General features: G+C 30.9%; 1 protein-coding gene across 1 annotated transcript in view; it reads right to left on the bottom strand.

Moving 5' to 3' along the window:
• Positions 1-89: 89 nt before the first annotated feature.
• Positions 90-18,684, bottom strand: part of LOC127735080 (amiloride-sensitive sodium channel subunit alpha-like) — a 36,093-nt gene continuing 17,498 nt past the window's right edge. The window contains exons 2-10 of the mRNA XM_052245174.1: positions 18,410-18,641; positions 17,181-17,287; positions 14,109-14,272; positions 11,177-11,393; positions 6,771-6,837; positions 5,484-5,541; positions 3,725-3,789; positions 3,122-3,200; positions 90-1,142 (exon numbers count right to left, since the gene is read on the bottom strand). Coding sequence (XP_052101134.1) covers positions 939-1,142; positions 3,122-3,200; positions 3,725-3,789; positions 5,484-5,541; positions 6,771-6,837; positions 11,177-11,393; positions 14,109-14,272; positions 17,181-17,287; positions 18,410-18,641 — 1,193 coding nt within the window. The 3' untranslated portion in view covers positions 90-938. The remainder of the gene's footprint in view (positions 1,143-3,121; positions 3,201-3,724; positions 3,790-5,483; positions 5,542-6,770; positions 6,838-11,176; positions 11,394-14,108; positions 14,273-17,180; positions 17,288-18,409; positions 18,642-18,684) is intronic.

The following is an 18,684-nucleotide window of genomic DNA, read 5'->3' as shown; positions in this document are numbered from 1 at the left end:
AGAATATTAATCAATAAGTAGCCATTTCGAATGTGGAAACTGTGGAAACTCCTTCTACATACCAGTAGTTCTAACTTAAAGTCAATGAATATAATCAGAAAAGAAATATTTTAATTCATCTAATGTAATATAAATAATTCACTCCTACTTTACAAACATAGCCCGAAGCATATTTTGATCAATTACAACCAAGCATGGATCGCAAAATTCCAACTTGATTGTAAATCTTCTCTCCAAAATCTAAAATTGTACAAATTTATGTGTGACAGTTTACAAAAAACGTTGAGGATGTTTCCTCCCAAAAAAAAACCCCTGAATGGCATCTAATTCAATAAATAATGTATAACATATGACAGATATGAAACGAATACTTTTCTTGACAATACAGGCATATAATAAAGTTAGAAATTTGGTGGAATGAGATGTATCAAAATTTGTCTACGAAATGCCTACACAGAAATGAAAGTTTAAATGCATAAAAATATAACAAAAATAGAAAGAATACAACATATTTTACTACAAGAGTATTTAAGAATTAAAGGTATTGAGAAATAAGGGGTTGCCTGACAACCATTTTTAATGTATAACCTTGGGAAACTATAGAGGTTACAAAATTACAGTTAAGGTGAAATTTGAGCAGCGAATATTTATTCTAGTTGATTATAAATTATATTCCAATATACTACCATTTTTTTATTCTAGTGTTTCATATACTGTGGATTCATTTATTTTCGTTGGTACTAATTTTCATGGATTGAACGAAAATGGTATTTTCGTGGATATATGATTTAGAGATTATGCTAAAGTCTGCATACAAGCCTATGAAAATTTGTAATTTGTCGAACATTCAAATTCGTAGTTCACCATTACCCACGAAATCCACGAAAATTGATATCCAACGAATGAATCCAGAGTAATTTCTATCTATATATTCAAATTCACTTGAAATCTTGTAATGATAGTCTGCGGCTATAATCTTCTAGGGCTTCGACAGCTGTTTCTCTGTTCCGTCGACGTACTGCCCTTGCTGTGACTGCCTTGAAAATTGCCATGATAAATTCGAACATCTCTCCAATTGTAACGGCGGACAATCCTAGCCATAGTCCCAGCTGTCCACCGACGTCTGAGATCAAATTTTGTGACTAAAAAAATACAAACTTGTATTTGTTAAGCAAATCAAACTAGAATTGCATCTAATTAATGTGTGTATAATGAGAAATAGATTACGGAATACCCTATTAAAGCTTCAATGATCAAGTATACCAGATAATTAATCAGTTATTCTACTTATTACATCATACAACGTTTGCATCGGTTTTTTAGCTTATGAATGAGAAGAGAGTCACACATTTTGTGAATTATGTATAATTGATCTTTCAATAAATACAATAGAACTCCCAAAGCGATGACTTCAGCTTTATAATAAGAAAACACAAGTTTACTTGACTCCCTTGATAATCAGATTCTTCGAACAAAATCCTTATAGAATAATTTCTTTTAACGTAAAGTTCACAAAACTCTATACAGTAATATTGTAGTAACTAAAATTGCCAGGTTCTGTTATGATATTTGAAGAAAAAGTTCAAATAAAATTAGACCATTGAAGTCATCTTTTTTCAGCAGGTATCAAGCGGTTACTGTGTATTGATAAAGTCATGAAGCAGACGTACTTGTTACTGTGTCAAATCTTTATTTTAAAGTTGGATCAAAGGGAGGTGGAAGATACAAACTGGATATTCAAACTCGCAAATATGTAAATAACGATAACCTTAATTGTTGTCGAAGTTCAAATGAAGTGGATGTAAGCAATTATAGGCAACCGCACGGCCATCAACAATGAGAAAAACCCATACCGTATGAATGTTATTTATCAATCAGGACTTGTTAACATTTTCTAACTAGTAGGTAAACTCAAATGTGTAGTGTCAGTAACACAGCCAATTAGTTTGAAATCTGACTGCAATAATTTTTTAGGCAAGGACTATAAAGCTATTTATCCATTGTGGTTCTACTCTTTGTTGTGTATTTATAACGATGATTCAAAGCCGTAAACAATTAGTCGGATAAATGGGAAATATAGATTTTACAACTGCATCAAGTGTGATACGATTTTTTTTCTCTCGAGACCGTTTGATCATAATTTAAAACACGAGGCATACCGAGCACTTTGAATATTTAACAATTAACGGTCGAGTTCTAACGTGACGTCATAATAGGAATCCAGATAAAAATAAGAGAAAATAACGCCACAATTGAATTTTGACCAAAGAAGAAATGTGAACTAACGACCCACACGTTGATTATCAAAATATTAAATCCACCCGTCGGGGAAAGCAAAAATCTACTAATAATAATAATAAAAAAAAATGGAATTGTGTTGTCATTTTGTGTTTTTCCCTACTCAAGTCAGTCTTTTTGAACACTCTTATTGGACAAAAAATACACAGTCCACTAAACGCAATCAAATTAAAGGATGACATTAAAAATATATAATACTTCTACATACAAGTGAAATGATGTTGTAAAATTTAAATAAAAATGTATTCACTGGATGTAAAAGTACGCATAGCACTGTTAGTGTGAGGTTTATAAATCAAGAGGAATGCGACACCGATCATCATGTATATACAGATATATTTTGGAATAATTTAATTTTAGATGTAACATGATTGGCTGAATGTTTTTTGTCTATCAGCTCATAGACCGTAACGTCATCAAAATGTTTTCATGATTTACTCCCTAAAAATGGAATTTAGAATTTAATAACAAGGAATGATGTAATATGTACGCGCGTTTTTTCGTTTGCACCACATTGTTGATGTTATTTCTTCCTAAACAGAAAAAAATAGTATAGTCATTCCTTAAATAGTATAATGAAGGTTCTTCAGATGAATTTTTGTTACTGTGTTCTCTGTATGAATCTGGTGAAAATCTTAAGATTGCTCAACTATCACTGTGGCAATAAAGATTTACTGTTTCACCCAAGGAATAGATGGCTCAGTCTAAAAATAGATTTAAATTCTATGATTCGGGTATATCAGATTAGAGGAATTGTAAAATGTCATCATACAAATGATACACAAAATGTTTTGCAAACTATTGTTAATAATATCAAACGAACCTCATAAGCTTTCTGTTGTTCAATGGTCTCATACATCATTTCACGGAAATAAACTTCCACTTTTGCTAAGTTCTCATCGCTAAAAATATCAAAAGCAATGATAGAATTGATTGTTTTATAGTTTATGTCAGTGTGCGTTTCAAGGTTGAAATATGAAATAATTTAAAACACTGCAAATTTAGAAAATATGGGAAACAACTGCTATGATTATTCATTCATTTTCGACTTATAAGTATGAATGTCCCTTTGACATCTTTCGTTTCTCTTTTATAAAAATATAGAAGTGAACATTATAAAATAAAATATCGAAAATGTCGAAGATTTCAATGGTGAGCTTCTTATGTAATCTCTCCCTGGTTGAAACATGGTTTAAAGTTATAGCACAATTATTGTAATTGTAGTATTGTAAATGCAATAGAATTAGTATCCCCAGAATCTATCTAATTATCACATCCTTTTTTATTTGAAATTCACTTTTCGTAGGGTATACATGGAGTTGATATGCATTTTTGATGTGTTATGTATCAATTTTTAGAAAAAGTTACATACTTTTGTTTTATATCTAGCAAATATTTAACAATTTCGCGATAAAAAAGTAATTACCTGTCGATTCCATCATCTCCCATGAAATCCAAACTTGAATGTTTAATTTTGTAGTCTAGATAGTCCTATTTCATAAATAAAGAAAAAAGAATATTTAAATCCTGTGACATTACATGAATTAAAAGTATTATTCCAACTTTTCTTTATTATCAATTTTAACAATTGATACAATGCCTCTTTACCAAGACAATAATGTCAGAAAACTGTTCGCCAGTTCTCTTGAATTTAAATGATCAAAGACGTTTACCTTAGATAAAGAAAACAAATATTTAATTTTATTGACCGAAGATAAATATCGTCAAAATACTGGAAATTTTTATCGACACCATATTTGTTGAGTTTGCGAAAATTATATTTCAGCAGACAGTCGGTAATCCAATGGGTACTAATTGTGCACTATTACTGACCGACTTGATTTTGTACTCATATGAAGCAGAATTCATACAAAGCCTTTCTAATGACAGAAATAAATAGAATCTTTGAGTTTTCAAAAAACTAGTTAGATTGGGCGATTGAGATTTGACATATTGTACAGACGTCTGCCTATTGTTGAAGAATGTATGTTGACTATGTCTTTTAGCTTTTTGTTGCTTTTGGATGGCTGTCTTATTGACGTATAGAAAGTTTTCAACTGACGGAATACGAGTTGTAGGTTTTCTTCCTGGTTTCTATTTGAGAGGACAATGTGGTGCAAATTTTTTTGTTTCGAGATTCTTACTAGGACATAGTGTTGAATTATACAAGGCTTAAACAAATTTAAATTGTTCAGAAAACAACATTTTCTTTAGCTGTTTCGGTCAGTATTACAAGTTGAATTTTTTTAAAGAAATTGGTTAACGTTGACCACCAACATGGCGGAAGAGGAAAACACCAACTTTAAGGCAATCTTAAACTATATTTACCCCACATATCCTTTTATTTAAATTTGTTTAACTTTTTTCCCTATAATTGAAAAGTTTGAACATATATTACTGTCTTACAGTATATCATCCACTATTGTGTATTTTTAATTTTTCTTTCTTTCTTTCGTCATTTAACAATGAAGATATACATTGGTATTTCCCTGTCAGATTGATTGGTGTCTGTATTCTGTATCTGATATGCAACTAATGTGTAGTCGTAATATTTCTGTTATTATTTATCTGTTGTCCCCTTTTAGTTGATGTTTCCTTAATTTTATAGGCGATAGACGAATTATGATATCATATACCCCATTCCAAGTCAAAGACAAACTTAAAATTCACTAAAACGAAATGAAGAGTCCTGTTGTTATGAGTGGTTTCTTCGTTTTCCCGATCAAATCAATCCATATGTCTCTCCACCCTAAATATTCTAAAGGTAGATTATAAAATGTAGTTTGTTGTCTTTCCTAGTGATTATTAGTTGTGGGTTAATTGGGGAAAAATGCGAAACCCAAATGATTCCCGGATGGCCTTTCCGTCATTACCTTAGGTTTCGAATTTACTTCTAATTTTGTTAGAGTTGTCTCCCTTTGCATCTTCTAAGTATAATAAATAATATAGACGGGTGTGAAAATTCAATTTCCATGATATAATCTATCAAAGTTCTATTATAAACACTAATGATGGTTCATTAAATCATTAGAAATAGTTTATATACTGGCTTATTACTTAAACTGAAAAGAATGACTCTGATATATTCACAGATATCACTTTATGTCCTCATGGATCTCTTTTAGTATTGGAGACATGTGTCTACAGTATAAATGTACAGTTCAAGTAGAACTTTAAAATTTTACCTCGTAATGTTTACTGGGCCAGGTTCCCACGGATATCAGTGGCTCGAACTTCTTTTCGCTGAAATGTGTTAAGATAAACTTGAACAAAATTGTAAAATATTCTTTAACTGGTTAAAATAGTAATTAAACAAGGCCAATCATAGCTGACCAAAGCATTATTCAAAATATGAAGATTTTTTAAATCAATTAAAAGACGAATAGTAGTACTAGGAAATCATTAAACTTATTTAGTAAGGAAACATTCAATTCATTTTTAATTTAATCAATTGGATATTAAAATATTAAATCACTGTTTAAGAATATAATTACGTGAAAATCAGGGGAAAAAATGTCTTTCTAATTATTATTGTAGATCTTGACTTCTGTAACTACTATGGTTTTCGAGATTTTAGACAAATACTTGTACTTTACCCCTTATTTTGTATTTTCTACCGATGACAGCCATTTTGTTTGATGGGTGGTAATGAAAGATGTAATTTAAACATGAATCGATTAATCATTTAATAAAGGTTTCTGTAGTTTGGGATAAGATTTTTGAGTTGTAGCAACAGTTTATACCGTCTTTCCTAAATACATGCACAAATCATAAAGGCTAAAATATCAATTTGTAATAATAGTTTCATAATGAAAGTCACTACTTAATAAAAATCACATGCTAATGGGAACATATCATGTATCAAACCAAACACATTTTTAAACAGAATTTTTCAAACTGTCTTTTATTTTCCTTTGTACAAGATAAAAAAAAATCATTCAACTCTATCGTTTGGATTCAGATATGTATCCATACTTTAGTATTTCGCCGCATGTTCTGATGTGTTTAATTGGAATGATTTGTTAAAGGAGAGAGGGGAAATATGCCAAAGGGATATTCAAACCGAAAAGTCGAAAACAAACTGACATCGCCACAGCAAAAAACGAAAACCACCAAAAGACATAAAACAGTACACTAAACACAACAGAGAAAACTTAAGACTGAGCAAAACGAACCCCATCAAAATTGGGCGAGGTCTCAGATGCTCCGGAAAGGAAAGCAGATTCTGCTCCAATACAAGTGTACCAACAAAAAATTATAAAGCGTATTGTCAACAATGCAATGACACTTAAACAATAATGAATGAAAATATCTGGAAGAAAATCTCATGGATATCCAAAATATAAATTAAATTGTTTTAAAATATCTTCGAAACAGAAAAAAGTTTTTAATAGAATCTTATTAAAAAAACCCAGCAAAATTCATTAAAAGTTTGCTTTTCTGACAATCAGCCCTGTTAAACAGATACGTACAAGCACGAATTTGGACACATTAGTTCACATTCTTGCATCTGATCCATCTGTTCCCAAAGACATGCCTCTGTAAAAATAGTAAACAATACAGCAAATTAATATGTGTAAGCAATGACTAGATAACGAAAGAAAATGTGAACTGCATTTTTAATTATTTAGGGGGTCTTTGTCATGAAATTTCATAATCATTAAATAAAACATTTATTCTACATAAAAAATAATTTGAACTTTTTGGATTTGAAACATAAAAAGCATTTAATCATAATCAGCGGGAATTAATACTATTCTATGATGAAATTTGTGATTTTCTTTTTTATATATGTTGAACAATTTAAATGATGCTAACAGTCTACCAATATTCAAGAAGTGGTCATTTGGCGTGTTATTTCTTCTAGAATTTTAAATGTAAAAGATTCCAACAACATTTCAATGAATTATAATAACCGAGATTCTAAGTTTTATTAAAAAAATTTAAAAAAAAATTCTGAATAATTTGTAATTTATATAGTTCTGTTGTACTTATCAATAAATTCTTTATTATTTTTCTGTTGTTTATATTTTTGAAAATACAGTTAGCTCTACTACGCTAAAAACTGCTCTACTACGCTGTCTCGTAACTGTAAGTTAGAATATATGTTACAGCCATTTTTCTTAATTTAGGCATTTTGTAAAATGCCTGAAAACTTAAGCCATTTTGTAAGATTTAGGCAATTTATAAATTGACTTATTTTTTAAGGCATTTTACATAATGCCTAAAAAAAATGAAAGGCACTTTATAAAATGCCTGAATTATTTTATAGAAAGAAATGTACACAAAAAATGAGCCGTTGAAATTATTGAACAACACAACTGTTTTATCTATGATAATAACTGAATTTTAACGCTTGCATCTAAAGAGATTTAATTATCAAAAATAAATTCAACTGAATTATTTAAATTCCCACCAGTACTGAACTCGACAATTAATTTCATAAAATATTTGGATAGCATTTTTGGCAGTATATCTTTTGACGTTAAATCTGATCTTAGCACTACAGCCACATTTGGTGATATTTAAACGTTTGAAAAACATAGGGATTTTGCAAATAGCACACACGTGATTATTTCTTTTAATGTGTTTCCAAAAGATTTGAAGTATTATCAGCGTGATTTGGTTGACTGACATCTTTTTAATTATCAGAGCATTCATCAGACAATCAGATTCGTCACATAGTGGGTGATGCATGTATAGCAGGAGACGCTTATCCTTTGGACGCACATTGTTTTGTGTCTTCTTGGTTCATTGTTTTATTTTAGTATCAGTACACTACTGTGGCCTTAATTCGTCCGATTATAACGACCTAAGAATATCCTTGAGGCAGTGACGATGAAGGTACTCATATCTTTACTTTATAACCAAACACGACCTTGTGTGGTGAAACCAATGCTTTGAGAATTTGTTTTGCTGTAACATCTGTCCCTATCCAACATACTTTCTTTTCAAGCGGCAGTCAAAATTATTGTCCTTTATCCGATCAATCCATTTCAAAACTTATTTGATTTATTATCAATTTGCTTTCGTCCTAAATAAGTATAAATTATATGCCACTGAACGCTCACAAATAACAATCAGTCAATCAAACAGCATCCTTCTTTTTCTCTGCTTCATATTTCACAATTTTGTTTTGAATCTAGATTTTCTAAAAATTTATTGGTAAATTTTATTTTATTGTAAGAATAATTTGCCCTTCTGTTACCATGACAAGAAAGTCATAAAACACTTAAAATTACGATCTGAAATACACAGGAAGTCCAAACTTAAAGTAGTTTCACTGACATACATACACACTTTCCCAGTTGGTATTTGAAGAATAAACTTAATTTGACTGTACCATTAGGTATTTTCTTTGCAAGATATCATGTTTTTGATCATATCTCAATGATACTCTTTTTCTACAAATTACCTGTAACTAAATAGCAATTTGTTGAATTTTGTTTAAAAATTCCAGTCATTTTACAAAATGACTAGGTATTTTAGTCATTTTATATAATGTCTGTCAATGTTAGGCATTTTGCAAATTGCCTAAAAAATTCAGTCATTTTACAAATGCCTAAATTAAGAAAATGCCTATTAAATATACTCATTTACACACCTGATTAAATGGGCATTTAAAAAGTCGGAATGCGAATTTATATGTTCGAACTCTTTTAAGTCATTTTTTAGTAACAACAAACAAAAGAACTATGTCAATTGGACCTGCTTTGATACTATAACTGCCCTTGAATATTTACTAGATAACATTTTTTTCGCTAAGGAGATTCCGTATATCGTCATGTTATCGGAATTCCCAAGGGAACTTACTGTGCACAACTTGCGGACCTGTTTCTGTATTGTTATGAGTTACACTTTATGACTAAAATCGGCAAAGACCCATCGAAACAACATCTGATTCAAAAATTTAATAACACTTTTAGATATTTAGATGATATATTGGCTCTCAATAATGACGACTTCAGTATGTACACTAAAGAGAAGTATCCTGCCGAACTGACTTTAAATAAAGCTAATACTAACAATGAACACTGCCCTTTCCTGGATCTTGATATCTATATATTTAACGGGAAGCTTAATACCAAAATTTATGATAAAAGAGAAGATTTTTCATTTCCTATAGTTAATTATCCATTTTCAGATGGTGATGTTCCCTTGTCACCATCTCATGGTGTTTATATATCTCAACTTGTTCGATTCGCTCGTGTATGAAACAACGTATTTGATTTCAACGAAAGAAATCTCTGCATTACTGAACAATTATTTTACCAGGGTTTTCGATATCACAAACTAGTCAAAACATTTACTAAATTTTATCATCGGTACAAGGACATCATTCGTAAATATAAATCAACATGCAGACATCTTATACGTTCAGGTATTTCACCTCCAATATTTTATGGTAATATTCTTTACAAAGCACAAAAATGTCGGCATTCACCTCAAAGGCTAACGAAACTATTAAACAGACTTATTCGAAAGGGATATAGTTAAGATACTGTTGTCGGGTCATTGAGGATTGCATATTTTGGTATTAATATTGATTCACTCATAGGGTCTTTGCATCGGAAATAAACACATTTATTCTAAAACCAGTTGTTGGCATGATACGGGTTATGTTCTTCTCATATATTTTATGATGCTCGACCCTAAACGGGAGGGATTGTACCTGATTTTCATATGATGAAGACACAATCTTTCAATCAATTTAATTGAGGTCTGGAGCTGGCATGTCAGTAACTGCTAGTAGTCCTTTGTTAATTTATGCATCATTGTCATTTTGCTTACTTTCTTTTGTTACCTATTCTGACATCGGACTCGAACTTCTTTTAAACTGAGTTTTACTGTGCGTATCGCTATGTGTTTCTTTATTCTACATTGGCTAGAGGTATAGGGGGAGGGTTGAGATCTCACAAAACATGTTAAACCCCGCCGCATTTTTGCGCCTATCCCAAGTCAGGAGCCTCTGGCCTTTGTTATTCTTGTATGTTTTTTTAATTTTAGTTCCTTTATATGTTTTGGAGTTTAGTGTGACGTCCATTTTCACTGAACTAGTACACAATTTTATTAAGGGGCCAGCTGAGGTACACCTCCGGGTGCGATATTTTCTCGCTGCGTTGAAGATCAATTGGTGGCCTTCGGCTGTTATCTGCTCTTTGGTTGTTGTCTCTTTGACATATTCCCCATTTCCATTCTCAATTTTATTCATTTTGTTCGGTGAAAATTCAGAAAACATAACATACAACCAAGTTAAGCTGGTGATTGATACAGAGCTTGTTTATATCAACTGATTGGACAATTTAAAATCTGTTTCAATTTCTGACTAAACATCTCACTCATCTGAATTAAAATTCTTTTGTTTCGAATGCCGTAACTAAGTATCGGTTACATTACAAAATGACATGAAATTTGGCAAAATATTAATTAATCAATCTTTTAAGTCTCTTTCTACGAGGAATTAAAGCTCCTTATTTGAGTGCTGTTCTTTAAATGAGGGGGTGTGCCTTTACTGACTAACACGTCTTATTTGATTGATAAGCACTATCATAACTATTGGAAATATTTTCAATTGTTTATCTTTAAAACCTATGCAAAATGAGATTAATATGTATTTTCCACATTCTATTGTGTAGATGTTTGCTTATTAAGAAATAATCTTTATTCTTTTTCAATTTTGTGTAAGTGCTAACCTTTTACTTTTAATATCTAAAATAATACAGCGTGAATAAAAACTTCCCGTCATTAATTAAAATCAATTGAACCTGTTTAAAAGGTATAGACTTTGAAGGAGTATTTTTTTATATCAAGAAATTAAATATTTATGTCCGCGTAACTATCAGCGCAAACACGCTGTTAATGCTATGTATTTACTTACGTTCCTCATAATTCATACAGTCACAGACTGATGAATTCTCCGGTTTTTCATATAGAGGAACAACACATCCACATTTTTCTTTCCAAATATTTTGTTGACAAGTTTTTGTACAAGTAGCTTTCTCGTAGATTACACCATATCTTGTTTGATACAAATTTTCAATTTTCCCTTCTTTTGCACATGATGCATGTGGCGGCGTTAATCGGGTAATTTCTGACTGCAAAATTAAAAACAAAGTGAAAGATGAAGTGTTTTTTTTTTTCAAAGACAATATTCATCAAACACAGTTCAAAAAGTATCTTACAAAAAGTGAAACCCAACAGTTAACCAAAACATTGCAATCATTAACATCGGTGATCTTTAAAATGAGGGAATATTTTCACTCAGGACATACTTGGAGTTAGCAAGTTCATTCTCAGAATCTTTTTTTATTTACTACATTGCCTTTGAAAATGAATTAGAAGATCTGCATTAAATAATATCTGTACCATACCGAAATGAATATGGTAAGAAAAATTTCAGATATAGGAAGTGATTGAAAGGAGGTTGCAAGAAAAATGTTAAAATTGACAACAAACAACGTTGAAGTATATTTTGACAGACAGAACAATGTGCAGCCAAAATAAATGTATTTATAGTTTCGCATTAACAGGTGTAATTTTGAGCTCACTGTCAGCGACCTAGTTTCTTGATATGGCATTATCTAAATTAAATATTGTTTCATGTCACTCTTTTTTAACATTTATGGAACGACCAACTTCAAAAACCTTACAAGTAGCACTAAGAAGAACAGTTTCTAATAACGTGAGATTGTTCATACAAAGTCAACAACCAATAATTGCAATTAAGGTACTAAAAAGAAATATGTATCTCATAGGATATTTTTTTCATTTAATGGTTGGAATAACAATTAAAAAGTTCTTTCAAAACGCAAGATATAACTCTTTTAATATAATTAAAAGCTCCTATTATAATTCTGTTGTTGTACTCGATAAACCAGAGATCGTGTCTAAATAGGCCATCCTTACTTCTACTGAGTATACCCGCAAAACAATAAACATGATTGAACTTTTGAAGTTTTATTCTTTTGTTAGCTATAGAACGTTTAAGTTGAGATAGCAAATACAAATAGTTAGGTTTGATTAGATAATGTCGGTTCTTAATTAAACACAAACATATCAGTTTACTTTTTTTTTCTATGATCAGTACGTCGATTGATATGTCAATTTGATGTCTAATTAGTGTTATAGTGATATTTTCCTTGCTAATGATAACTAATTGTTCAAAATTTTAGCAATTATATTTTTTTAATCATATCATTGCTAAATATTTTAAACAAACTTGTCAAGCATCATTAAGACGGGCATTGTTGTTATTTCCCGGGGGCCTTGATATAGGTTTTGACAGATTTTCATGTTTTCCGAATTGTTAGAGACATACAATTTAAGCCGAAATATATTATTTTGGGATTTTCATGATTTTTGTATACTTTTTGAACTCGTTGACCAACATTTGGATAATCGAGAAAATGATATACAATATATTTATACTGCCAGAGATACAATCAATAAAAAATTAGTAGAATCAAACTTCGTACTTTAATTGGCCTTTTTACTTTTTTGATTCGAGCGTCACTGGAGACTTTTACAGATAAAACGCGCAAATGATGTACAAAATTATAAGCCTGGTATCTTTGATGAGTTTAGTAAATTAATAGAATATGCGTAAAATACATCTTTTTTATTTCATTTTGTCCTGACTTGAAAACCTGTGTACGTCATTTTGATTACAAATTATGTTATGCTATAACAATTGCTTAGAATTACACGACTAGGTTAAGGGTATAATAATACTATTAATTATCTAATTACTACCACATTTTATGTTAATTAGTATTGTAATTTTCATTGTTATTAATAAATGTTATATAAATTTTATAAACCAAATCTTGAATTCTATCCTAATTCTATCCTATTTTCGGGAAATTTCAGAAATTCAAATGTGACGTCACTTTTTTTGCGTTGATCTCTTTGGCTAACTCGGCTGTGAATTTTAATGTTGTTTTATGTATCTGTTTTTATTCTGTAGTTAGTCACCACTTCGGTGTTATCATGTATATCTATTATATAGTCATTTTTATAAATTTACTGTTTGCAAAAGTATGAATTATTCTAAATACTAAGGATTTTCTTATCCCAGACATATAACCGTAGCCGTATTTGGCACAACTTGTTGGAACTTTTGGTCCTCAATGCTCTTCAACTTTGTACTTGTTTTGGCTTTCGTACTTTTTTTATCTGAGCGTCACTGGTTAGTCTTGTGTGGACAAAACGCGCGTCTTGCGTATTAAATTTTAAACCTGGTACCTTTTGTTACTTATTATTCGTATGTTTCTCTGTCCTATATGTTCTCCCATTTATTTGTATTATAGTCCTGTCATGTAATGTTGTCATTTTAATGTTATATTTAACATTGCCATAAAAGCGGGAGGTTTGGCTAGCCACAAAACCAGGTTCAACCCACCATTTTTTTCTTAAAATGTCCTGTACCAAGTCAGAAAAATGGCCATTGTTATATTATAGTTCGTTTCTGTGTGTGTTACATTTTAATGCTGTGTTTCTGTTGTGTCGTAGTTCTCCTCTTATATTTGATGTGTTTCCCTCAGTTTTAGTTTGTAACCCGGATTTGTTTTTTTCTCAATCGATTTATGAATTTCGAACAGCGGTATACTACTGTTGCCTTTATTTATTCAAGAGATGTAACCAAAATTAACCCTATTTATGCAAATATGTTAATTGATGATTTCTAAAGTTATGTTTTTATAAATAAATGCAAATAATATCTATAGTTTTCCAAGATACGCATGAGGGAGGAAACAGTTGATATAAACTGTAATAGAGCAAGCATGAAAACAAAATCAAAGACTTCTTACCACTTTTAGTCCAACTGATGTCATAAATCCGACTGGAATTGAAAAACCATCGTCTTCTAGAGCTGGAAAGGTTCCCCGAGTGTGAACTAGAACTCGAACTGCTGCATCTGGAGCAAGAGCCGGTATGTACTCATACTGTTGCACGTTAAGTTCTAGCGAAAGTCCTAGAAGAAAAGTTACATAGTTCGAAGCAAGGTTGTGAAAAATAAAAAGTAAAGCAATATAATCGGTGTTACTTATGAAATTGAATATATTATATCATCAAAAGATAGATCTTAATCTTTTATAACTGAAAAACCAAAGGATGTACATTTTGGATAGTACAAAAATGAAGCAGAAAACAAACCAAATGTAAACGAATATTTTAGTTATCTAAGGTTGCATATACAAAAAATGGTAAAGCCCTTAGTTTTTTTTCAAAGCAAACATTAGTTTTGTTCCTCAATCGTAATTATGTAAAGTTTACTTTTTTGTCTCATGCCTTTTTCTTAATTTCAGTATAAAAATTGTCAAAACATTTAACTTATTATTTTTATTTTTTTTATTTTGTGTATTTATGTATTTCATACAGTATTAAGATAATGAGTTCAGTATTCTTATTCATATTCTTCTGTTGAATTCCATAATCATTCATTTCGTTATTATTGAAAAAAGAGAGGCGCAAGATACCAGAGGAACATTCAAACTCATAAGACGAAAATAAACTGACAACGCCATGACTAAAAATAAAAAGACAAACAGACAAATAATAGTACACAAAACACATCATAGAAAACTAAAGATTGAGCAACACGAACCCCACCAAAAACTGGGGGTGATCTCAGGTGCTCCGGAAGGGTAAGTAGATCCTGTTCCACATGAGGAACCCGTCGTGTTGCTCATGTTAGTACAAACCAAGTTATATGTCTAATTCGGAAGGTCACATTCGGGAAAAGAAGACGGGATTGTAGATACGACATTAGGATCATATCCGCTATCATATGTGAACGGATATTCCATAACGGTTACCAACTCGTGATGGCGTCCGTAAAACTTACGAAGGTATGATTTCAACTTCACTACTTGGAACACTTGGTTCAATAGTTCCCTTGTGAGCAGCAACCCTCTATCAAGGAAATCATGATAGGAAATACAAGAATGAAATGGTTTTTCCTGGCTTTTCCTTCATTTTGAATTTTATAGGTAAAATATTAAGAAATTCATTTTGGAATTCCAAAATTATTTTGTCAACAAAGAGATTAAGTTGGATTAAGCCGGATTATGTTGTAACAACAATTGACTAATTAATCAAGATAAAAACAGGTAAAACTGGTTGGTGGAAACGACAATATTTTTTTAATAATTTCAAAGCATATAGTATAAGCACAACTTCTATTATATTGAATAAAGCCCAGTTCATTGATAATTTTCTATGTTTTCTATGTATTGTGTGCGATTTTGTCCATTGTACATTTACTCCATATCCTTTCATTTTCTATAGTAGCATTAAAATTAAAATTTGGACACAGCATTTTATTTCTGTAGCCCTTAATTGTTATTAACATTACAGAGAATTCACAAAGTCTTAGTCAATGTGCAAGAGATGAGAAGCAGAATCAGCATACTGAATTGGAGTGAGTTCTTCATTCTGTAGTCTTCCTTTCAATGTTTCAAGTCGGTTGTCGGTTATTTTCTTTCTTGGTAACATAGCTCTGTATTGGACAAGGGTGCGTGCGTGGATGGCTCCTTCGTGTCTTTAAAGCTTTATCATACTAAAGATGTTTAGCCGAAACTTTAGGTGGGGTGCCTTGACCATGTTCTTCATTTTTCTGTGCGTGCCATCCAGATGATTGGGTGTTCTATGACCTTTTCTTGCGTAATGGTTCCATAGTATATAGTTGTCTTCCACACCCAGTGGCTAGTAATATAATAAGTAAAATCAAGAGTTGTCATGTTAGTATCTGCACTATCGATGCCTTCTAAACCAAACATCTTCAATTGTGTGGGGTGGTAGAAAAAAGTAAAATCACAAAAATACTGAACTCCGAGGAAAATTCAATCGGAAAGTCCCTAATCACATGGCAAAATCAAATGAAGTGGCATAACAACAGCTCTCCGAACAAGTAGATGGATGTCGTGGGTCTCTCTGTATGCTGTCTGCAAACCATGTTTTTGTGTATTCCTCCGTATCAGGGCTCAAAATTACTTGGCTTAGCTTAATTTAATAGTCATATTACTATAACACTATATACACTGCTCATAATTAGAATACTTTTGGATTTATAGTTAATGCTCTTTATTATAAAATCTCCTTTTACATTAATAATAACTTATTCGTAATAAATTTTGTATTTGAAGGTGAATTTGAATGACTAAATGATGATTGAGTTCCCTCCTTTTAAAATATAAATTTGTATTTTTCAGTGGTTTTGAATTTTAAGATAAAGGCGTTTCCCCAAAAAACGTTTTTTTTTTTATTTTCTTCAGTACATAATCATTAATTTCATATAATTTATTATTTTTTCTTTACTTTCAACAGGTAACATTTCCTGTTATTTAATTAGACAGGAATAACTAAAACAACATATTTTGCAATCACAACATTTATTATTCTTGCCATGTAGGAATAGACAGAATATAGAAATTCAAAATGTAGGAATAGCCAGAGAAAGTTAAATAACAAAAATACCGAACTCCAAGGAAAATTCAAAACAGAAAGTCCCTTATCAAATGGAACGCCAGAAGACACCTATTAAAATTACTATGACAAAACTATATCTTGCTTAGCATCCGATCCTTATAAAAATTATAAGATGTTGAGCATTCATGATCCAGAGTTACATTAGAGATCGATATATTTCTTTTAAATGTAACGTTCGTGTCTTGTATATTATTGACGATTTAAAAATATTCAGGTTGAAACGGATAATTATGTATTATAAAGTGCTTGTTACCAAATGTCGAAAATATTGTTTTTGTCATTTATCATGAATGGCCTTTTTTGCCAATGGTTAGTATATACATCTGTTAAAAGAATGTAACTCGATCAATGATGTATCTGAATTCAAATTTTATTATTTTTATAAGCATTACCCATTAATGGCCCCGAGTATGTACTGTACAGTGGATCTTGACTGTTGTTATATGCATTAAACGTGAAACAATTCCCATACTTTACGTTTGGTACAAAGGTAAAATTCCTGGAAATAAACAAAATAAAAATACATAAATCTGTGACAATGATTGCGCGTACTGAAAAGAGCAATTCGAAATTTACTAAGTGTTTGGATTTTTTTTCATTTACATTGGTGTTTCTAATGTCTTAATCTGTGTTCTCTGTTTTTATTTGTGCTTTTTGTCTTTGCTTTTTATTATTCTTCATTCCTTTTTATTTTGTTTGTATAGCTTTTGTGTGCATATATTATGCTGATGTTTCATATAATCCGTTGTAAGAGCTTCTAAGAGCATAAGTTACCATTACTTATATGTTCTGCATACATAAACTATCTTTAAAATAATACTAACTTACCTGACTTCAGTTTAATGTGTTATCATCAAATGATTTGGTTCACTAATATTTTTAAAGGCTATTCGAATATGTGGCAAATGCTTATCCTGAAAGTGCTTTGTAGAACTTGGAAACTATTGTGTCTGTGACTATTAGCAAGAATGGATACACTTTTTATAAGAGTTTCATGGCTTAAAGATGTTTGCCACTCTATGATTTGACTTTTTGTCAGATATTCTGAATCCTCTAGATTTATCCATGCAAAGCAGATCAAAGTTTTGCCCGCCAACCCCTACTTTTCTTTTCTTAACTTTATTACATTTAGTTTAAAAAGCCAATTTGAAAGCCTTACAAAATCCTTGTTATCTCTTCATAGCTTTTGAAAGAAAAAAGGTGCTAATGTTAGATATATGAAAAATCTAGAAAGAACCATTTCCTGCAAAATGTTCAATTGATTAAATCTCAAAAAACAAGGACACGGACCTTTCGTGCTTTAAAGATCCTTTATTCATATACTATCAATTTATTACAGTAATTTAAAAATGTTGTCACTTTGAAAGAGATGAGCGAACATCCTTAATCAAATCAAAATGTTAATTTGTGTTTATTGATGCCCTTTCAATCAATTAAATACTTATTTAATGGAATAAAAATGTATTTATTCACAGTTATGGTTAAGCTGGGAAAAAAGGAAGGTTTCACTTCACTGGTCAATAAACATTTTGCACGAGGAATGACTTGCCTGGTAATACCAGATAACTCGTATTATTATAATTATTATTATAATATTCTAAATAAACAAGTTAAAACATACTCTGGAGAACATGGCATTCCTCGAAACCTGCAGGATACTAGAAAGTCCTCTATTTGATGACCGTATGATTTAAGTTCAGATTGATCAATCTCGGAAGCAATTGTGGCATAACCAAATGTAGCAACCATTTCCTGATCCTCCGTTTTATAAAAAGCCGCTGCTGTAACTGGGTCAGAAAGAGCAGACCACACATTTATGCTATTATTCTTCATCTTTGACATAAAATAAGTATCTGAAAAATAAAATCACGGAAAATTTTTAATTTTTTTGATAAT

This window comes from Mytilus californianus, unplaced genomic scaffold (genome assembly GCF_021869535.1).
Source record: "Mytilus californianus isolate M0D057914Y unplaced genomic scaffold, xbMytCali1.0.p SCAF_3, whole genome shotgun sequence".
NCBI lineage: Eukaryota > Metazoa > Mollusca > Bivalvia > Mytilida > Mytilidae > Mytilus > Mytilus californianus.
This window is presented reverse-complemented; position numbering and strand designations above follow the sequence as displayed.